The sequence below is a fragment of the Vitis riparia genome, chromosome 1, assembly GCF_004353265.1.
Source record: "Vitis riparia cultivar Riparia Gloire de Montpellier isolate 1030 chromosome 1, EGFV_Vit.rip_1.0, whole genome shotgun sequence".
Lineage (NCBI taxonomy): Eukaryota > Viridiplantae > Streptophyta > Magnoliopsida > Vitales > Vitaceae > Vitis > Vitis riparia.
The window spans coordinates 10,170,960-10,194,741 of record NC_048431.1 but is presented as its reverse complement, the minus strand read 5'-3'; the positions used below and the strand labels follow the sequence as shown (position 1 = coordinate 10,194,741).

General features: G+C 32.2%; 2 protein-coding genes across 3 annotated transcripts; both read right to left on the bottom strand.

Annotated features, from left to right (window-relative positions):
• Positions 1–6,718: 6,718 nt before the first annotated feature.
• Positions 6,719–10,110, bottom strand: LOC117920089 (WAT1-related protein At5g40240-like). Its single transcript, XM_034837448.1, has 7 exons — positions 9,818–10,110; positions 9,677–9,742; positions 9,481–9,594; positions 8,174–8,408; positions 7,913–8,071; positions 7,615–7,766; positions 6,719–7,368 (listed from the first exon to the last, which is right to left on the bottom strand). The coding sequence occupies exons 1-7, from the start codon at positions 9,991–9,993 to the stop codon at positions 7,215–7,217; spliced, it is 1,056 nt and encodes a 351-aa protein (XP_034693339.1). The 5' UTR covers positions 9,994–10,110; the 3' UTR covers positions 6,719–7,214.
• An 8,009-nt stretch (positions 10,111–18,119) lies between these two features.
• LOC117926118 (WAT1-related protein At5g40240-like) lies at positions 18,120–20,889 on the bottom strand. Of its 2 annotated transcripts, XM_034845198.1 has the most exons (7): positions 20,522–20,889; positions 20,370–20,435; positions 20,147–20,260; positions 19,198–19,432; positions 18,968–19,126; positions 18,627–18,778; positions 18,120–18,455 (listed from the first exon to the last, which is right to left on the bottom strand). In XM_034845198.1, the coding sequence occupies exons 1-7, from the start codon at positions 20,692–20,694 to the stop codon at positions 18,308–18,310; spliced, it is 1,047 nt and encodes a 348-aa protein (XP_034701089.1). In that variant the 5' UTR covers positions 20,695–20,889; the 3' UTR covers positions 18,120–18,307. The 2 variants fall into 2 exon arrangements, with proteins under 2 accessions (XP_034701089.1, XP_034701094.1); XM_034845203.1 differs by lacking the exon at positions 20,522–20,889 and having other exon boundaries at positions 20,147–20,247.
• Between the last annotated feature and the right edge of the window lie 2,893 nt (positions 20,890–23,782).

The window sequence follows — 23,782 nt, the reverse complement described above, 5'->3', positions numbered from 1 at the left end:
CTTTGCTTCAATTATAGATACAACAAAAATCTTCTACAATTGAGAAATCTAACTAATGAGAATAGTACCCCAAGTGAACACATACCCTATAGTGCTACTCCTATGATCTATCTCAGCAGAAAAAACAACATCCATATATCTTAGTAATTTCAACTTGCCCATTTTAAAACATAGACATTTTTTTGTACCTTACAAGTACCTAAGTGTCTACTTTATTGTTTCCTAATACTATTTGATTGGATTTGATATAAATATGCCATAGCTCCCATTGCATAGACAATGTCTAGTTTTGTGCGCACCATAGCATATACCAAACTTCAAATGGCTGAGGCTTTTGAAACCTCAACTATGAAGTCTTTTTCCTTATCTATCTATGGATAATGCTCTTTAAACAACCTGAAGTGATTGGTTAGAGGTGTTCTAACTGCCTTAGTATCATTTTCAATACCTTACAAATATACTTAGTTTGAGATACCTCAAAGTGCTTGTTTGTTTGTCTTTATTAATCTTCATCCCAAGTCTATGCTTTGTTTAGCCCAAGTCCTTCATCTCAAATTCACTAGATATAAGTTTCTTTAATTTGTTGATTCCATCTAAATCAGTGTCATTTACTAACATGTTATCAACATAAAGTAGCAAAATGATATAGTAAGAACCAACCATCTTGAGGTAACAACAATGATTAACATTACACCTGAGACACTCATTCTTTTGCATGAAACCATCAAACCTTTTATACCATTGTCTCAAGGCCTGTTTTAAACCATTTATGCTCTTTGTTATTCATACTAGATTCTCCTTTCCTTTCGCTGTAAAGCCCTCTAATTGTTGAATGTATATTTTCTTCTCTAAATCACCATGAAGGAAAGTTATCTTCACATCTAAGTACTCATAGTGTAGACTCTTTGTTGCTATAATACTCAAAATTGACTGAATATTAGTCAGTTTCACAACTAGAGAGAAGATGTTTGTGTAGTCAATTCATTATTTCTATCAAAACCCTTTGACTACCAATCTAGGTTGATATCTCTTGGAGTCATCATGCTCTTGTTTAACTCAATACACACGCTTGTTATGAAGACCTTTCTTACCCACTAGTAACTTAGTTAGCTTCTATTTCTAGTTAGAAATAAGAGACTTCATTTTATCTTTCATTATAAGCTCTCACTTGCTATTATCTTTCACCTAACATGCCTCATCATAGTACGTATTTAGGTTCATCGCCATCCATCAATAGTAAATAATTCAAATACTTCTTATTTGGTACATATAGCCTATTGAAAATATAAAGACTAGAATTGAAATTGGAACTAGATTTTATGGTATATCAACATATTTTGAAGTGTTTTCCTCAATATGATGATTTTAACCTATCTTATCTACAATACTACTATGTGGAACATTATCTAGTTCAAAGTATACAAGTTCAAGCTATACTAAACTAGTACACTATGTTGTATCTATATCCTTATACAGAACTTTCTCATTGAATGTGGCATGCACACTTTTAATCACTTGTTTGTTTTAGTCATCCAAAAACTTATAACCAAAACCATCAACACCATAACCAATGGAAGTAAATTTTAGTGATTTAGCATCAAGTTTTTTTCTCTATCATGATCACTAATATGTACAAATGATACACAACCAAATACCTTTAAGTGAAAAGGTTTTACCTCTTTTCCAATTCAAACTTCTTTTGGTATTTGCTCTAATGGTGCTAACGATCCCCAATTGATCAAGTAAGCTATTGTATTGATTGCTTCTACCCAAAATTGCTTCGACAACCTTGCATGTATACGTATGCTTTTGGTTATCTCAATCAGTGCCCTAGTCATTCATTCTACTATGGTATCTCTAACACAATCTTCTCTAATTTAATAGAATTTCTTCAACTCAGAGTCTTCATGCTCTCCACCATATCAAATTGCAACTTCTTAATTTTCATACTTGTCTCATTCTTCACCATTGTTTTCTACATCTAAAATACATCAAACACTTGTGAATTATGTTCCATAAGGTATACCCATATTTTCCTGAAATGATCGTCAATGAAATTCACAAAATAAAACCTTCCATCAATTAATGAAATGAAGTGGATTCCTAAACATCTATCTAAACTAAATCAATTTTTTATTTTTTTGGATTCTTCCAACTTTCTTGAAGTTAACTCTTCTTTGTTTTCTAAATATGTAACTTTCACACATGTCAATGTCATTTGACTTCAAACCTAACAACTTCCCATTCGAGAGCATAATTTTTAACCCCTTACTACTTAAGTGGCCAAACCTCTAGTACCATAGATTCAAATCTTCTTTGCTCATAACAATTGAAATAGACCCACAATTATATGTTGCCATGTAAAGAGTATCACTTTTCTAATTACCACAAACAATAGTCATTACTTTCTTTATGATTTTTTACGTGTCACTTGCAAAAGTTGTTACTTAGCTATTTTTCTCCATATGCCTAATAAAAATCAGATTCTTCCTCAAGTTTAGAATGTGTCTTATATTATCCATCTTCCATACATATACCCATTTAGTTTGATCTACACTTCAGCTTTGCCAATAACATCACACATTTGGTCATCACTAAGATACACTTTACCTAAATTACCTAAGACATAATACTCAAATAATTATCAAATTAAAGAAGTATGGAACAATGTCTTCAAATGCAATACCCACGATTCTATTTTGCTTTCTAAAGAGCATAAGAGCATCATTTGATTTTTCTAACACATTTTTTGTGTTGGTCTTACTTTCACTATCTTTCTTGGAAACCCTACAGTGCTCATTTTTTATAGTGTCTCATCTTTCCACAATTCCAACATGCAATATCTTTCTTACTTTTATGATGTTGAAAATTCTTGGGATTCTTGGATTTTGACTTGTGATTCTTCAATTTGGATTTATTGTGCCCATTACATTTATTCTTGTTTCTAGTTTTGCTATTCATGTTTAATGTTAATCTTGAATTAGAAAAACCTTTTTCATACCTCCTAATCTTCTCAATCATAATTATGTCCCCTACATTCGAAAACACCAATTTGTATTTCTTAGATAAACAACTGATCGAGGTGATAATGCCCTTTGAATTCTCAAGAAAGTTAGCTAATTAAGGATTAAAAAGGCTTGAATTTTATCTTCAAATTTAAAGTCAATTGAATTTAAATTATGAACGATTTCATGAAATTCATTCATGTATTACTTAAAATTCTCATTCTTAGGTACCTTCAAGTTAAACAACTTCTTAATCAAATGTACCATATTTTTCTATAAAAGGTTGTTCATACATACCGGTTAAGGTGGCCATGAGGGACATTGTTGTGTTCTTGTTTTTTACATTAAAAGCAACCAATCTCGACATGATTAACCTAATCACACCAAGGCTTTGCAATTAAGCAAATCTCATTCCTTTTCATCCATCAACTCTGACCTCTTCCCAACAAATAAAAATCTTTCTGGTACAAATAATCTTCCATTTGCATCTTCTAGAAATCAAAATTTATACCATTGAATTTTTTTATTTTGTGTAAATTTTTTACTAATCCCATTACTTATACTCAAATGATAATTAGTCAAATACGCCAAGCCTAGGATTTTTTAACTTTGGCACTCTAATATTAGTTGTTAACACAACCACACACACTTGATTAGTAGAAATAAGAAAAATAAATAAATAAATTCTAGTGTGGTTTGATGATCAATGTGATCCTCACATTCACAAGTTTGCATCAACACTCAAGAATCCATTGATCAAATGAAAATACAAATGTTATAATGGTAAAGGCTCTTTTTCTCCTCTCAATTATGGTCTCTCACTATTATTATTATTATTATTATTATTATTATTTACCTTTTGTTAGACAAGTTTTAGTATGTTATTTAGTTTTTGTGTGAATTTAGTTTGGACTTATGAAATTTAAATAATATGTGTCTTTAATGTTTATCAAATGTTATTTTATGTTATTTATTGTTTTATTTTATGTAGCATATAATGGATGATGACAAAAAAAAGTGGTGGGTCATTGTATGAGTTAACTTCATTTTCTAAGGATGAAGATGACTTGGACAAAATATTATTGCCCAGATAATGAAAGAGTATGAAGAATTTTGTTTTAAGCTAGACACCTTAGAGGACATCTATGTTAAGTGGTGTATAGTTTGTAAGAGATATACTATATGTTCATCCTCAAACATGTTACAAATTGTTGTGAATGGACAAACAAACTTTTGTTAACCTTTGTGACCATATAAAGAGACATGAAAACTTAGAACATACACGATGAGTGACAATTGCAGAAACAATTGTCATGTTCTTATTAATAATGAGATATAATGTGAGAACGTGGGTAATAGCTGACCATTTTCAACACTTAACGAAGACTGCCACTTGACATTTCAAAGAAGTTAGAAGAACATTATGTCGACTAGCCAAAATCCCCATATGTCCCAACAATATGCCTAATGAGGTGCCTTCATATATTGCCAATAACCCTAAGTATTTTACATGGTTCTAGGTAAAATCCTATATATAATATTTCACAATAATTTGAAGCTGTTGTATATAAGTATGTCATGTTTATATTTTTTATCCTTAAAAATAACATAATTTTTTTTCCTATAGGATTGCATTGGAATAATTGATGGCACCCATGTGAGTGTTTGGGTTCCAACCGACAAGCAAGCTAGTTTTAGATGTAAAAAAGCAGTCATAATGCAAAATATGATGTGTATATGTGATTTTGATACAATGTTCACTTCTGTTAATGCTAGTTGAGAGGGAACATCAAATGATGCACATGTCTTCTTGGATAAGATAACCGAGAATCATTAAAAGAAATTAAGAGCTCTGGCGGAAATTTTAAAAACAATTTTTTGTTTTTAAAAACATAAAACAATTTTAAAAAATTCTTAATTAGGTTTGTTATTGTTATCTGTTTCCAATTTTTAAAAATAAAGTGAAATAGAGAACAACTTTTAGAGAACAGTTAAAAGTTATTTTTACCAATTTTTTAAAACCAATAGAAAAACACACTCTATTATTTATCTCATACATAGAATTATTATTTTTCAATTTTTTTCGTTAGGTAGATTAACTCTAAATTAAACAAGACTTAATGTGTTGGATTTATTAACAAATCTATTAATTTTTTAAATAATTTAAAACTTAAATAATAAACTCATTAATACTAGAAATTTATGAATATAATAAAATATCTTTTTTTCTAACATATAATAAAATAGTGTATTTTCTACTTAAAAATATAATTTATGATTTTATTATAATATTACTATTAATATTTTACTAAAAACTATATATTTTTTTAATTTATTTGTAATTAAAAAATTATTTTCATTTTCAATCGGGCTTCAATTAAATTAAATTAATTAATATTATATAAATTGAATTTAAAATGTTTTTGCAAAATCAAAATATTTTTTTTAAAAAAAAACAATTTATCTAAACAAGACTTTTTGTTTTTTACTTTTAAAATCCTTTTATAAAAACAACTTGACAAATATCTTTATTTTTATAATTAAAAAAATCTTCAAATTAAAAACAATTTCTAAAAAAACATAAGAAATCATGATCAAACAATTTTTTTTTTAAAAAAAAAAATTAAAGTACTTATTTGACTTGTATTAAAAATGAATATTAAAATTATTTTTATCTTTTAGTAATTTTTGTTTCACTACAATAAAAAAAAATTGTTTCATAATTAAAAAAACTTATTTACCTTTAACTCATACATAATTATAGATTTAATTTTTATTTTTTAATAATACTTAACTTGAATTTGATTTCATATTATTATAAATTAAATTTATAAAAAAATTATAAAATAAATGTAAATCATTGTTTTTAAAAAACAATACAAATTCTTTAATACAAACAAACTTTTTTATTTTTTGTTTAAAAAAATTATTTTTTAAAACATTTTGTCAAACACTTATTTTTAAAAAAATTTATAAATTATTTTTTATCTTTATTTTGAAAACAATTTTTAAAAACTCCAGCAAACAGGCCTAACGTTTTAACCTTAACCAATCAAATTACCTATTCTAAGGTAGTTTGACGAATAAAGAAGTTTTACTTTTCTTTTTCTTTTTAGATGTGCTTTGATGAAGCTTGCACTTGTGCACATTATGAGCCTTAAAACATCTAGTGTCGACATTTCATTACAATAAAGACATGAAAACAGCCAACAAACCCGTGCTGTTTGAAGAAAGGGAAAGGTTACCGGCCAACGAGAGATGAAGTTGGTTGATTGAAAGTTGAAACAAGGCGGGAGGAGAGGCATGCAATTCCAATTCTACTCCTCGTCTCTTCCTCTCATAATTCCAATATACCTGGCCTTTTTCAAACCACAAAACCTATTCCTGCTCGGATTGGTGGAAGGTGGACCCAAGGGTGACAGTCCTTTTGTTTGTAGATGAATAAGTCCAACTCAATCTAAGGGGTCCAAACAAAATCCTTCGGTGTGAAGAAGGAAAAAAATACCATTTTTATGGTCGTGAAAAGTATATTATCATTTGTCTTAACCATTCAGAACCTCCTTCATTTCAAGAATTATGAAGGTGCTCTTATTTGTTTGTAGCCTCCAATTGAAGAAGATAAGAGATTCTTTCCAGCACAGCAACCATCATTAAAACCCCGGGGGAAGACTTTTATTCACAAACTTCTACTCAGGGTCAATTGTCAAAACCTATTGGCTGGTGAACCTGGCTTTCCTGATTTACCATGTTTTAAATTTTCTAAACAGAAGCTATTCAATCGTTCAACCTTTGTTGGGTTTCCCATACCCACATGTGGGCGGTATGAAACCTAAGAGCTTGATATTTATGGCTGCACCATAACACAACACAACAATAGATTTCCATGTGGTGATAAATTTGTGCCTATCTGTGTGGGAATAAACAATGGATTCACAGGGATCCTTCCTTCAATTCATTCACTCACACTGCTTAAAAAAGGAGAGCGGAAAAACTCTACTTTGCACCAGTGATTAGATGTTGATCTTCTGCACAGCAGCTGCTTTCAAACAGGGGATCTCCGCTAACATTTAAAAGAAATTCAACAACAGCACAGATCAATTTGGCCAGAAATCTATCATATATTTGATTATGGCAGCTGGGTAGCAAGTCTACCCCTCATTTATTATTTCAATTTTGGCATGTTTTCAATTTTTGTTTCCTACAAAAACTCTACACTTCAGTGCTTTTGTTTTGGAGAAGGGGAACTCTGTGGGAGGATGTGTTAACGCCACAAGCTGCAATGTCTTCAGCCACCTTCTCTTCTTTGGCTTTCCCCCAAACCACATTATAAAACCCAAGAGCTATTATAGCAGCTCCAATCACACTGCAAATAATTTCAATTGGGCCATTAGATTTTACTTCCCTCATTTATACTCTTCAAGAAGAATTAAAATGGACAAATCATTAGGAGTAAATTGATTATTATTGTGTCTTTCATCCTGCCACTGATATTTCAACCAAGGACATATGGGTTTGCCTCCAAACACCCATTACATGTCTAGAAAAAAAGGTTTCATGATCATCGCCCTAAATATCATAATGTCAGAGAGTTCAAAACTTAGAATCATACCTGCCAAGATGGAGCTTATCCCCGAGAAAAGTAACCCCCATGATAACTGCAATAACGATCCCAGCTGGCTTAAACATGGCTACAAAGACAGGCCCCTTTTGGTGCAGAACCCATGCATAAACAGCACCTCGCAATGCAACCACAAAAATTCCCTAGGGGATAAGCAACATGCCAGGTTACTACAATTTTATACATAAAAGAGCAAACCAAACTACACATCCCAGAGAAGAAAATTATAAAGAATAAGGACAACTTTATAATGGTATTTGAAAACAAGCAGCTTGTTCTATCTGCTTACCGAGTATCCAACTGCTATCAACTCCATATCAAGTCTTAGCCTCCAAGCACTTGGATCTCTTTCTGCGATCAGAGAGACTAGAGAAGATTGCATGGTTGCAAATATGTGAGAAATGAGGGTTACGATCAGCTCTGCAGGGTAGTCTCTAATGATAGAGGTCTGAAGATGTAACAAAGAAAAACATATATTCTGACAGATGAGGAGTAGAATTGCTTTAAGAGGAAGTTTTAATGCTTTCATTTTTTTAAAGAAAGAGTGTACCTGGAAAACAAGCAACACTGCGACCATGAAGGCAGCAGCTGCAGTGAGAAAGCCTCCAATGATCCAGTTTGATCGGGGCAGCAGAAGATTGTGGTTAAGCATGGAAGGAGTAGCTGAAGCAAATTCAATTCCGGGGCCTTTGTATATAGTTATAAGGAGTGCCCCTGCTACTGATACTAGGGTTCCAAGACATTTGGCACGACTGCTTTTGACTTTCAAGTCTAGCTTTTCCATCCTAATCATCATTCATTTACTTCATTTACACATACATAATTTTAGTGCTGAATTGCTGCTATACCATCTGCTTATGGCATAGACAGTAGAAAGTAGCTAGAGAAAGTGATTTGGTAATGCCAAATGGATGAAGGGATGGATCATAGTTATTCCATGAAATTAATTTTGTATCATTTGATATCTTTTCTATTCCAAGAAAAAGCAATTCTAATGAATATAACTATCCCTTCATCCATGTATAATTTTATATGCTTTGGGCTTTTAAGAATTTGAGTCTAAATTGATCAATTAAAAAATATTAAAAATTAAAAGATTAAAAATAACTATTTTAAGTTTTAAAAAGAATAAAAAAATAGATAAATTTTATTTTTTTAATTTAAAATTTTAATTTACTTATTAAGATCCCAATTTTAACTTTGTTTCATTAAATTAATTTAATTAATTAAGGCATTGGGGTCTGACATAAAGGATTTGAAAGGTTCACATTTCACATAAGGCATGGGTTCTATTTAAATTATCTCTAAGGATATTTGACCACATTTGATTGTAAATATATATATATATATATATATATATATATATATATATATATATATATTAAAATTATTATTAATATTATTATTTGTCTTTTTCTACCATTTCACCTAACTTTTTGTAATATTTTTTTCTCCTTTCTTTTTTATATTTTATTATTTTTGTTATTATTTATAATGTTAATATTAATATATTAATATAAATATTCTCTAGCAATAAATAAATATTTTCAATGATAATAATAATAATAAGTGATAAAAAGAATGATAATAATTATATTGCAATATTATTATTAAAAATGATAATATCAATGCAACTGTTGATAATAGTTTAATAATAATAAATAAGTAATATTAAAAATACTAATACATATATGATTCAAATCATATAAATCATACAAGCACATCAAATTATAATTCAAATTCTACCATTTGATCCAGGACTTGGACATTGCATGAATTGAAATTGGCAGATGTATAGTTGTTGTAAAGAGATTAATCAGAGCTGAAAAAGAGGAGAGGGTGTGCAAATATGAATACCTGGTGACGATGGCAAGTACGTAGGTAAAAGCAGGGATGAGATTAGTCATGGCGGAGGCAAGAGTTGGAGAGCTATACCCTATCCCTATAAACTTGAGCATCTGTAATGAACAGCTTTACACACATATTTACCATTAATTTTAACTTTGAAAATGAAAAGAGGCCCCACCCACTAACAATTTGCAACTCAAATTACCTGACCAGGCCGAGAAGAAAGATTCTACACAGGATGGAAGGTGTGAGTGGAGGAGGAGACCTTCTCCTGTTATCCATCACCATGAGAAAGCCATAATTAAAAAGAAACGGTAATCAAGAAGAAGAAGAAGTAGACATGAACCTGTGAAAGAGGAGGCTACAGAGAAAGAGCACTGGAACGGCAAGGGCATTTGAGTAGACAACAAAAACGTAGTCACTCATTCCTCTCCTCATGGCTGCTTTGCTCAACGTGATTAAACCCACATCCAAGCACTCTATCGTCAACAATATCACTGCCGTGAGTTCTGAACTCCACATCTTTCTCTCTTATGGCATACACCAAAACAATTGAAAGATGGGGGAGATGGGAGAGATGGGAGAGGGGTAATTGGTTGTAAGCCCGTAACTAAATTTTAATCAAAGTAAGATCAACGATTTGATTGTCCCCCAGTGATGCAATGGAACTAGTTTTAACTTTTAAGAGAATTAATACTGAAGCAGTTGGATATAAAAGATATTTTGTTCCAAGGCAGATTGATTCTGGGGGTGCTCCCCCTCACGGTCCTATGTCACCTCGGGGTCAAGATCATGTTAGATGGCACCAAAGACACCAAAGAAAATGCCATCCTTGTGTGGCTGCTACCATTATGGATTGGGATTTCTGTTCTACGTAGAATTCATTATTTTGTTTGTAGAGAGTTGCCCCTACTTCCACTATCTCGTACTATCTTCTCTTTTTTTTTTTTCATTAAAATTAATGATTATTTGGCACTTATCATTAAAAGTCTCACAAAATTAATAATTAAATGGAAAGCTTTTGTCACCATTTCTCAGGCAATTATTAATTATAGGAATACATTTTAGCATGGACCCGTTAGGAGTCTCGACCTTCTCGGAAAATAGCTTTTGTGAAGGGGCCATTCCATTAGAAGGACACGTGGCTGGGACGCCCCCAAGCAGCCAGCGGGTCGAGCTGTTACTCGGGTCAGACCCATTCAACATTATTCAACTAAGGATGGCAATATGCCGCATTCACCATGCTCCGTTTGTATGAAACTCTTCGAATTTTCACCCCATCCCTTTTATGTAAACCTATTATCATTCTCGACTCAATAAAAATTTTAAACACAATGAGGCAAGCACGCGAATTTTTTTTTTAAAAAAATTTTACATTAAAAATAAATATTTTATAAATAAATAAAATATTTAAAAATTTTATGATTTTTTTAAAAAGTAGTGTTTCAATTATTTTATATGTTAAAAATGGAAAAATACTGAAAATTTAATTTTAAATTTTAATTTAATTTAATTTATATATAATTGGGTTAGGGTAAAGTGGGCCCGAGCAAGATAGAGCAAGGCTTGACAATACAATAATCAAACCATCCCCGGTTTCAAAAAATTCTAAACCTATTATTAACTCATTAATTTTCATCCTAAACTTGTCCCATTAGGAATAAGAACGATAGACTTGAAAAAAAAACTTGCAGAAGATCCCTAACTTTGTTTTGACAATTTAATGAGTCTATTTATTTTTTACATTTACTGATGTGAGTCTAGGTCTTATATTTCAATATTGTTCCAGCATCATCTTTATGTTGTAACTTTGTTTTAATTCAATCTTGAAATTTTGGGTTTGATCATATTCCTAATTAAGTCATGTTGTAGTGCATCCTAATGTTGATATAATTATACAATAAATGTGATGCATTTGTATCGTACATGAAATTTATAATAAAATTATTAGTGTTAGAAGCGTCTTTTTATACCCATTTGGCATTAGTATTAAATATATTATACAATTGCATATTCTTTTTTCTTTTTTTTCTTTTTTTTCTTTTTTTAAGAATAAAACCCTTAAAAGCATGACATGATATAATGAATGTGAAATTTATTTTTATTTTTTTTTATAAAGTTTCAATTTCACTTTCATCTATCTTCATTCCATACATTGTACCTTATGAGCATTCTGGTCTACACCTCTTACATTATATGTGATTTAGGTGCATTAGTAGTTGTATGGAAGATCTAATTCACAAGTTCTTTATAAGTTAATGAATTGTCCATAGTTAGTTCATGGGCTTAAGCAACCCATTAAAGGTTGTAATTCACTACTTCATAATTTGAGGGATGACTACTCCTGGCCATTGGGATAGGCTTCCAAGATGAGTTGCACTAATGTGTATAGTTCACATTGGATAAGGTCTACGATAAGTTATGATATAAGACTATCAAGTAGTCATGACTTCATCAAGTTGTTTCATTGTGTTGTCTCTCAACTTTAAAAAAAATAAAATATTGAGCTTATTGTCACGAGATGCTTCAAATGACCCTCCCTACGGGCTTATATAGGAGGTGAGAAGCTTCTAGAAACCCCTAGAGACATCTACACTTAGCTATAAAGTGGAAGAGTATGGAAACTTCTAGAAAGGGCTAGAGATGTCCATGCATCTTTACACTTGGCTAAGAGAGCATTGGAATAGTGTGGGATGTTCTAAAATCTTTGAAAGTCATCTTGTACATACCCTTGTACATAGACTAGTGTAAGAGCTTCTAGATTATTCTTAATTTGTAAGGAACCCTTCAAGGTTCTAGAGACTTCCTAAGGTGCCTATAAATAGGTTAAGGTCTCATTTGGCCAAGGCACCACCTAAGAACCTAACCAGCCAAGCAAGTGAGCTCCAAAGCACTTGTAAAGCCTCATTTGAGCAATAAAAGCTTCCATTCTTTAAAAGTTACCTACTACATCTTCTAAAGTTTCCAAGTCGTGAGCATCTTAGCTTAGGAAGCTAAGCATCAGGAGTAAGGCTGACTTAGCAAGATCAAGAGTTTGGTTTGTCTAAGTCCCTCACAATCTTAGGAAAAGACTAAGTCTGGGACATTATGCTAAAATTACAGTGGCTTTGACCAATGGATGAGATCTTAAAGTGATTATATATGTATATATGCAATAGGTATTCTAAAGGCACTATGATATCACATAGGATTGAGATAAAGTGTCTTTTTGGGTGATCCTAAGGAGGCGTGTTAATGTAAACTATAATAATTATAGTTTCTTAAGTGGAATTTGACGTAAGTTCTTTGTGAGTTAAGACCTATCAATTGATCACACAATAGGATGATTTATAACTTAAGGGTAGTAGAAGTAGTCTTGAAAGGTTGATAGTTGTCACCTCATTAGGCTATGGACACCAATTCATGGGGAAATTGTAAGCAACTGATTGGAGGTCATAGACCTGAGAACTTAGTGTCCATTATCATTTACATAGAGTACTGGAATGTAGTTGATTCTTTATAGTGGGATATTGAATCAACTTCATAATTGGATTCTAAGAGAGTTAATATTGTCTTATGGGTCCTAGTGGTCCTCATTTGACCTCATATACCTTGTTAGGATTATTTTAAAGCATTGGATCGATTCTTGGTTCACTTATGTGCATAAGGGCATTTTGGTAATTTTCAAGGTTGCACAGGGTTAGTTAACAATATTTCTAGATTGGGTTAATTGATTTATTGGATGATCTGATCCTATTGAGTTAATAAATTAATTAGGACCTTTTTTTGGGATAGATTAAGTGATTCAAGCCATTATTGGATTCAAGTTACTTAAACCCAATAGGAAACCATATAAATACCCCTTTTAGGGGTTAGGGTTTCTATTTTTTTTTTTTTTTTAGTCTTCCACCATTCAAAGAGAGAATCCTAACTTCCACCATCTTAAACCCGCCACTATTTGTGCTAAGGAAAATGGAGAGTTATCAAACAAAAGATCTTAGGTGTATAAGACTATTAGAGACTTCAAGCTTAACCTTCACCATAAGGAATTGATTTGGGAACATCCAAATCAAAAGCAATGTTTTCTAAAGCATTGATTTAGATCCTTTTGTGTTAAAAAGTGTCTTTTTTGCTTCTATTGCTTAGATCTAGAGACTTAAGGAAAAAATTCATTCACCTAACTTGAACCTGGGATAGTACACCAATGATAACTGACCTCAAATTATTTGCTTATGGAAGTGATCTTATGAAGAATTGGCAATTATATCAAAGTATAGTTAGAGCCTTGCAATATGTAACCATTACTAGACCAAAAATCTCTTATTGTGTCAATAGGGTGTGTCAGTTCATGCAAAATTCACTTGAATCTCAATGGAAGTCAATTAAGAGGATACTAAGATGCTTGGGTGGAACTTTGGATTATGGCCTATACCTTAAAAGATCAGCTTGGCTTAGAAAGATTTTATGATGTTGATTGAGCCACAAATCCAAATGACAAGAAGTCTAACTATATCAAGTTATTGTGTGTTTCTTGGTAAAACTTGGTGTCATGTAAAAAAAGTAGCATGATATTTCTTATTCATCTACAGAGCTTGAATATAAAAGTTTTACTAACATTGTGTTAGAATTAACTCGATTAACTTCTTTGCTTGAGAAGTTAAAGGTAGCTAAAACTAAAATACCTATGGTTTGGTGTGAGAATGTAAGTACACTACAATTTACTATAAATCTTGTATTGCATATGTTAGGATTCTAGCCATATCAACCTAAGGTAATTATTCATACCCTCTTTCACATTATTTGTACATCTTCTCACATTGTTTGTATCATTTCTCACATTGTTCATACCATTTCTTATATTTTTTTGTACATTTTTTCACATTATTTGTACCATCTCTCACATTGTTCGTACCCTCCATGTCATTTCTCACATTTTCCATACCCTATATCACATTACTCATGTCATTTCTCACATCATCCGTACATTCTCTCACATTGTTTGTACCATCTCTCACATTCCTCATAGTCCCCATCACATTCTTTGCACTCCCTCTTACGTTGTTCATACCCTCTATCACATTGTTTGTACTCCTTTTTACATTGTTCGCACCCTTTTTCACATTATCTATGCATTCTTTCACATTGTTCGTACCATCTTTCATATTATTCGTACCATTTTTCATATTGTTCATACCTTGTCTCACATTTTTCATATTGTCTCTCACTTTTTTTGTACCCTCTCTCACATTGTTCGTACCATCTTTCACATTGTTCGTATACTTTTTCATATTGTTCATACCACTTCTCACATTGCTCATACCATTTCTCACACTGTTTGTACCTCATCTCACATTGTTTATACCCCTTCTCATATTGTTCATGTCCTGTCTCACATTATTCGTACCATTTCTCACATTATTAGTATCTCATCTCATATTTTTCATTGCTACAAATCTTGTATTACATGTATTAGGATTCTAACCATCCCAACCTAAGGTAATTATTTATATAATCTCTCACATTGTTGGTACTCTCTTTCACATTATTCATACCCTCTCTCACATTATTCATACACTTTCTCACATTATTTGTACCATCTCTAACATTGGTTGTACCCCATCTCAAATTTGTTTATACCATCTCTCACTTTTTTATACCATTTCTCACATTATTCATACCATTTTCTCACATTGTTCGCACCATTTCTCATATTTTCTGTACCACTTCTCACATTTTTCATTCATTTTCTCATATTGTCAATACCTTATCTCACATTGTTCATATCTTCTCTCGCATTATTTGTATCTCACCTCACATTGTTTGTATCATATCTCTCACATTATTCGTACCATCTCTCACATTATTCATACTTCCTCTCACATTGTTTATATCATTTCTCATGTTATTCGTACCCTCTCTCACATTGTTGGTACTTCCTCTCATATTCTTCGTACTCCCCCTTATATTGTTCGTATATCCTCTTATATTATTTGTACCTCCTCTCATATTATTCATATACCATTTCACATTTACCGCTATTTACATTATTTGTACACTTTCTCACATTTTGCATACCCTCTTTCACATGTTGAAAACTATTTGATAACAAATGACTAAATTATCTAAATTTCATTAATAACAAGCCATAAAAAAAAATTCTAAAATCCAAATCTTATACATAAATCATTACATATTCAAATGCTATTTAACATGACATTTCTACCTAAAAAATTTATATTTAAATAAAATAAAATAAAATATTACCTTTAACACTTTTAATCACTTGAAATCATTTATATAATATCTTCTTAAGAAACCAAAATTCTTGTTCTCCTTCTTCAAGACGTATAAAACTTCATGTTCAAATTTGATCTATGAACACAAAAAAAAAATGATATACAAATATTGATACCAATGTCATAACAAATGACTAAATTATCTCAATTTGATTAATAATAACTCATAAAAAAAATTCTAAAATCTAAATCTTATAAATAATTACATATTCAAATATTATTTAACATGACATTTCTACCTACAAAATTTATATTTAAATAAAAAAAAGTCAAATGTTACCTTTATTACTTGTAATCACTTGAAATCCTTTATATAATATCTTCTTAAGAAACAAAAATTCTTGTTTCCCTTATTCAAGACATAAAACTTAATCTTCAAATTTAATCTATGAACACAAAAAAAAATTGATAACAATTTGATAACAAAAAATTCTAAAATCTAAATTTTATAAATCATTACATATTCAAATGTTATTTAACATGACATTCCTACCTACAAATTTATATTTAAATAAAAAGATATCAAATATTATCTTTAGCACTTATAATCATTTGAAATTCTTCATATTCTTTATGAAATACAATTTTTTTTTTTTATTTCCTTCCTCAATAAATTTCAAACTTAATCTTCAAATTCGATTTATCAAAATACATCCCACAGGTTTTTCAATATGGTAATAGAAGCTATTTAATTTTCATATTAAATTGGTATCTCTTTTTGTATATTTGAATAATGAGAGTATAAGGGTAGTTGGTAGGATTTTCTTATTCTAGATAAATGTTAGGTATTTCATTAAATAATAAATTATAATATATAGATATGTATGAGATGCATGTGATTCTTTCTCACCAATTGCTTACCTTTACTGTTTTGATAAGTTTTTTTAATGACATGCACTTTACACATGACATCTTATTAGTGGGGTCAAATGTGGGTAGGTACCGCAAGATAAAAAATAAAAATAAAAATAAAAGAATAATAAAATAAAAATATAAAAATGGCAAGCTCGAGTGTCTTAGTTGATCACTCATGTCCCTTCATCATGACCAACAGAGTCTCATCTCCATCTTTTGGGAAGGAAGGATGTCATACTTTCTATAACATGACTAATATCCTTTTTAGTCTTTATTTTAATCTTCCAACTATTTTAAATACATTTAACAATGTTTTCATTCAGTGAAAATAATTTTTCTTTTTTTCTTTTTTATAAAAAAATATACATTTTTCAAATTATCTTCTCTTTAGTGTTTTTTCAAAAAACATTATAAGTGATTTTTTAATTTTTTAAAAGGATTTTCTAAATTTTATCAAATCATTTCTTCAAAAGTATTTTGTATACTAGAAGCATTTTTAGAAAGTACTATCAATCCAACTCTTCAAATAGACATTTCTAAGTTAGAACATAATCTCTTATTTGCCTTTTTTTTTTTAATAAAAAAGAAAAAAAGAAAAATTCCCTTTTCAGCAATTTGTTCTAAATTCTTCGGGAAGAGTGGTATGTTTTATATATATTCTCATTGTAATAAATTTTGCTTTGGTATTTTAACTACTCTACATGTTGATTTAGTATTGTTTGTATATAGTGTGATTGTTTGTGGGTATTTTGATGTTGTAATTATTTCTCAAAATATTTTGTTCAACATTTATTATTGTTAATGGATATAATTTGTATAAATTATATACTAGAAAGATTGAGTTAAATTGTAAAAATAATTATTAAATTTGTATATAAAATTTTTATATTGTTATTGCTTATTAGTGACATTTTGATTGAGACTGTTTTATTGTGTTGAGGTATGCTAATTGACATTTTATTGTGCTAATGGAATGATGTTGTATTGCACACAATACATCCTGGTTGCTTGAAAGTGAAAATATAATTAAATGTGTGAAATAAAAATTAGGTTATATTTGGTTTCCGGAAAGTATTATTAGAGAAAGAAAAAAAAATATTAAAGAAAATGGTTTTTTTATGTTTGATTTCACTATATAAAATAAAAAAATCAAACATAATTAAAATTACTTTGAAATTTATATATTTTATAATTATTTAATCTTGCTATAATATAAATAAATAAGTAAGATGAGTTTGAAGAAATGTATAAAAATAATTTATTAAATTTAAACCTATTTTTTTTTTTTTCTTTCCTTCTATTTTTCTCTCTAATTTCTTTTTTTTTTTTTTTTTTACATTTTGAACAAGTTACAACTAACTATTAGATTTCCAAAATATTTCATATTTCCCTACACCTTGAACCATGAACCCCTCACTCTATGGGATGTCTCTCATTGTTCTTCACACATTTGTCCACCTAATAGTATGTACAAACAAACCTTCATCTCATAACTTCTTTCTTAAATGTTTAATAAGATATTTGCAACAACTTTTCTTATTTTATAAGGAAATCTAATATTACAATAATATATCAACTTAAAAAGTATTATGTACAATATTATCTACAACACTAATTAAAAATGTGGACACCTTCCAACAAAAACTAATTTAAATAAAAATTTACCAATACAAAGATGGTTTCGATTTGTCTTTCTAATAATAACTCTACACTTGGGTGCTCTTGTTTTGTAGAAGAGGATCTTTATGGGAGGATGAGTCAATGCCACTGGTTGTCATGTCTTCAATCTCTTCTTTGGCTTTCCCCCACATCACAGTATAAAACCCAAAAGCTATTATGGCAGCTCCAATTACACTGCAAAGCGTACATTTTAATTAAACCATGGCCTTTTCAGTTCAGATACCTTCATACTTCAATCACTGGTTCTCCAAAGACGGACCACGTGTTTAGTGAAGGGTTTCATGCTTATCAACCCCAATTCCATTATATACACACCCACCTAGAATTGAAGATAAAGAATTGTACCTGCCAAGATGGAGAACATCCCCGAGAAAAGTAACCCCCATGACAACTGCAATAACGATCGCGACTGGCTTAAACATGGCTACAAAGACAGGCCCCTTTTTGTGCAGAACCCATGCGTAAGCAGTACCACGAAATGCAAGCACCAGTACTGCCTAAGGATTAACAACATGTCAAGTTACTACAATTTACAGATCCCGCGGAAGAGAATATCTATGTTGGAAAAAATAAAGGGGAATAAAGAACAACCGCATATGGATCCAAGTGAAGAAAATTTATGATGGCACAGACAAGTTAATTAAGCTTCTTCATATATATATATATATATATATATATATGCTTACTGAGTATCCAACAGCTATCAACTCCACATCAGGCTTTAATCTCCAAGCACTTGGATCTCTTTCTGCAATCAGAGAGACAATGGAAGATTGCATGGTCACAAAGATGTGACAAATGAATGTTAACATCAGCTCTGCAGGGTAGTCTCTAATGATGGAGGTCTGAAAATGTAAATAGAAAAGGGTTAGGTTTTTCAGATAACAGGAGTTTTGAATGCTTTGGTAAGGTTTACCTGAACAACATAAAAGAGTGCAATCGAGATGGCAGAAATTGCAAGGAGAAACCCTCCAATGACCCAGTTTGATATCTGCGACCTAAGATTCTCATCCAGTATTTTAAAAGCGGATGATGCAAAAGCAATTTGGGGGCCTTTGTATATAGTCACGATGAGCGCCCCTATGATTGATACTATGGTACCAATACATTTGGCACGACAGCTTCCAGCTTTCAAGTCTAACTTTTCCATCCTAATAATCACCATCCATTTGATTCAAGATTAGTTATCAGCACTTGCGAACAAGGAGTATTACCTATATCAACTTAAAATTTTAAGTCGCATTAAGATTTTTCAGAAATTTGGGGAGACTGACTTGGGTTTTCTCTACTATGTTCTATTTTTTTTAATGCAACTAGATTAACATCATGATGATGGTCACAAAACTGAAATTAAAATCTTCTTACAAGATGAAGTTGATGGGTTAATTGAGACAGGGAGGAAAAAGTCTAGCTCAAAATAAAAAATGTAAGCATCTTTGAAAGTTGAAAATATATATGTTGCCATTTTCCAAACAAAAGTCCTTTCAAGTGGGCCTGGCTAGACACTGTAATGGGAGTATGAGCTGGCGCGGTTGAATGCGTCCAAAGGAAAGTAACTCAGATTGAGTGAATCCCAAGGAAAGTGACTGCTGTAGCTGTTGATGAAAGAGGATGGACAAATCCAATCAAAGTGGTAATTATGGTGCAGGATGAGTTGATCACAAGTATATTTTTCCCCTTTTATTTTCTGAAAGTGCAGTAATCTAACTGGCTTGAAGTTAAAAATTCTGAATTATACTCAGAATTCGTGGAAGGATGAGCATCTTCACTCAGTCTTAAGTAAGAAATGTAAATTTATGGTGCAAACCCATATGACAAATTCTACCATTTGGTCCAGAACTATTTATATACATACAAACACATACCTGGAAATGATGGCGAGTATGAAGGTAAAAGCAGGGACAAGATCAGTCATGGCTGAGGCTAAAGTAGGAGAGCTATATCTTATTCCAATAAACAAAAACATCTGTGTTGAACAACTTTGCACATATACACAATTAATTAGAACTTAAAAAAGACCACGAATTAATTGTTTGTATGATAAATTCAGAAAAAAGACCCAGTTGATAATTTGAAAGCTAAAATTACCTGATGAAGCCCAAAATAAAGATTCTACAAAGGATCGAAAGCGTGAGTGGAGGAGGGAGTCTTCTTCTGTTTATGCATGAGAAAGTGTTGGTTGGAAAAGAGAAATCTACATAAGGAAGAAGAAGACGAAGAAGAAGAAGAAGAAAAGGAACCTGTGAAACAGAAGACAGCAAAACAGAAGGATAGGAACAGAAAGGGCGTTAGAGTAAACCACAAAGACGAAGTCACTCATTCCTCTCCTCATGGCTGCTTTGCTTAATGTGCTTAAGCCAACCTCCAAGCACTCTATTATCAACATGAGTGCCATAAGATCTGAACTCCACATCTCTCTAGTTTCTCTCTTCTGCTCTTAATCCATCCACCGTAGCATACATATATGGAATTTGCTTTCAAAGAGTAAAGGTATAGAGTGATTGGTATTGCTTTTTACAAAGGAATTGGCCATAATTAAATTACTGGATTTTTATCAAGGTGTGTGGAGTAACTGAGAGAGAGAGTTGAAGCACCTCTAGTCTAAGTTCGAGGTGGATATTTTTTTGCAATCCACAGTGGTTCTAAGTCTTTTCGGTGGCCCTCAAATTAAGTTCCACGTCACTTGGTAAAAGATAGAGTTACAAGGCATCAAGCCAGCTTTCCTCCCTTGCCTTCACTATCTGGTGGGTTTCTGTTTTATTCCTTATCACTCTTTTGCGTTGGAGGGTTACACACGTTCCTTTCTCTGTAGCCCTCCATTTTTCTTTGAACTTGTAAGGCAAAAATTTGGCATTTTGCCCAGTAGACGCTTATTCATGTGTTTCTCCTTGATCTCATTATTACTAATTCAAATTAATACTAAAATTTTCAGATCTTATGCTTTATTCTATGGAGGGTTGAAATATTATCTAGGAGCTTTCAAGATGGGGCGTGTCACCAAAATGGTGGAACATGTTGACGAGAAAGGAAAATTTTGTATATATGGAATCTGTATACACAATTGTTGTTTTAAAAAAGTACAAAGGAGATCAATATATAACACATTTACGATCTTAATTTGCCTAGAAAAATGTCTAAGGAAAGTTGACTAATCTGATCCCTTCAGTTATGCTTGTAACGGATTATTCAACTCATGTCCACACTCCCCCTCAAGTTGGTGCATAGATGTCGCTGATGCCCAACTTGTCAAGTGAGTTGTGAAAGACTTTACTGCATACAGCCTTAGTGAGGATGTCTGCTAGTTGGTCTTATGATTTGACAAGTGAGAATCGGATTATCTTAGCTTCTAAGTTCTACTTGATAAAATGTCGGTTTACTTCCACATGCTTAGTTCGATCATGTTGGACTGGGTTATGAGCAATATCAATGGCTGCCTTGTCATCACAAAACAAGTTCATCTCGCAACTAGGAGGGAAAGCCAATTTCTGTCAACAATCTTCTCAACCAGAGTAACTCACACAACCCCTTAGCCATTCCTCGAAACTTCGCCTCTGCACTAGATAGTGCTACGACTTTCTATTTTTTACTTCTCCATGTTACCAAGTTTCCTCCAACAAATGTGAAGTAGCCTGATGTGGATTTCCTGTCGGAGATATTTCCTGCCCAATCAGCATAGGTGTACCCCGTAATTTCCAAAGGCTCATTCTTTGAGAACATAATTCCCTTCCATGAGGTTCCTTTAAGGTATCTCAAAATTTGAGTCATTGCATTCATATGATCTTCACTAGGGCAATGCATGAGCTGACTCACTACACTGACCGCATAGATAATATCAGGTCAAGTATGTGAAAAATAAATTAGTTTTCCAACCAATCTCTGATATCTGTCTTTATCAGCGGGACACTGGTCAGGGTATTCTCCAAGCCTGTGATCTTGTTGTATTGGAACATCTGCAGGTTTATAGTCTAGCAATCCAACTTCTGATAATAGATCGAGAGTATACTTTCATTGGGAAAGAAAGATACCTCGTTTAGATTAAGCTACCACAATTCCTAGAAAGTATTCAACCCACCCAAACTCTTCATTTCAAACTTTGCTGCCAATTGTTTTTGAAGTTTCACAACTTCCTCGGTATCATTTCTTGTGATGATCATATCATCTACATACACTATTAGTGTTGTTATCTTACCTTGTCGACACTTTAGAAATAGTGTGTGATCAAAATTGCTCTGTTGAAACCCATACTTTCTCATTGCTAGGTTGAGGCGTCCAAACCAAGCTCGTAGAGATTGTTTCAAGCCGTGCAGGGTGCGTTGCAATTTACACACCGTCTTACCAAACGTTTCAATGTACCTAGGGGGAATATCCATATAAATTTCTTCCTCGAGGTCACCGTGGAAGAACGCATTCTTTACATCAAATTGCAGTAGCGGCCAATCAAGGTTCGCTGCAAGGGATAAAAGGACTCTTACAGTGTTCAACTTGGCTACAAGTGAGAAGGTCTCCACATAGTCAACTTCGTAAGTCTGCGTATATCTTTTTGCTACAAGTCTCACTTTGTAGCGCTCAATCGACCCATCCGCCTTGTATTTGATGGAAAATACCCATTTGCACCTCACTGTCTTGTGGCCTTCTGGTAAAGAGACAAGAATCCATGTCTTTTTTTTTCAACAATGCTTTCGTCTCTTCCTTCATCACTTGGACCCACTTAGGGTCTTGTAGAGCCTCCTCTACTCATGTAGGAATGTGATGCGTCGATAATGCATTAGAAAAACTCTTTAAGGATTTTGAGAGCTTCTCTATTGAGACGTAATTGGCAATTGGGTACTTTGATTTGTGTATCTCAATATCTGGAGAGTAGCATTTTGGTGGTTTGCCACGATTGTGCTTGGGAGGTAACTGATAACCATGGTCAGTTAAATGTTTTGTGACAAAAGGAGAACTTACCTCAGGAATCTCTTCAGGAATATTCTCAAAAGTTGGGTCATGAGGTACTGTAGAATGAGGGGGTGTCTCAGCAATCGAAGTCGGTGTCTCAGTAGTCAACATTGGTGGCTCTGTAATTTGTTCCATACCCATGGTAGTCGATGGCTCTATAGTCTATTCCATACCCATGATAGTTGGTAGCTCTGTAGTCAATGGGATGTCTGGGATGTCATTGAACCAATTCAACTCTTCATCGTGTGTCTTACCTTGAAGAAAAGAATTGGATGGATGATAGAACATCTCGAACTCGAGGAAGGTTACATCCATAGTAACATAGAGCCACATGTTTGTTGGATCATAGCACTGGTAACCTTTCTAATTGGTGGCATAGCCTGAAAGAGACAACGACGAGCACAAAGGTCGAGTTTAGTGCGTTGGTTGCGGTGAAGATGAACATAGACAATGCATCCAAAGGTTCGGGAAGGAAGCGTTGTAGCCAAAAGTACTCATATACTCACGGTTAAGGCCTATAGAGGTGTTTTGAAACCCAGAATCCGAGATGACATTCTATTGCT

Excerpts from the sequence above, each read along its gene's own strand:
- LOC117926118 (XM_034845198.1), bottom strand. The coding sequence starts at position 20,694 with ATGTGGAGTTCAGATCTTATGGCACTCATGTTGATAATAGAGTGCTTG. Across the intron at positions 20,436-20,521 it reads TGCTGTCTTCTGTTTCACAG|AAGAAGACTCCCTCCTCCAC; the intron begins GTTCCTTTTCTT and ends ATGCATAAACAG. Across the intron at positions 18,779-18,967 it reads TGATAGCTGTTGGATACTCA|GCAGTACTGGTGCTTGCATT; the intron begins GTAAGCATATAT and ends GTTAATCCTTAG.
- LOC117920089 (XM_034837448.1), bottom strand. The coding sequence starts at position 9,993 with ATGTGGAGTTCAGAACTCACGGCAGTGATATTGTTGACGATAGAGTGC. Across the intron at positions 9,743-9,817 it reads TGTAGCCTCCTCTTTCACAG|GAGAAGGTCTCCTCCTCCAC; the intron begins GTTCATGTCTAC and ends GATGGATAACAG. Across the intron at positions 7,767-7,912 it reads TGATAGCAGTTGGATACTCG|GGAATTTTTGTGGTTGCATT; the intron begins GTAAGCAGATAG and ends CTTATCCCCTAG.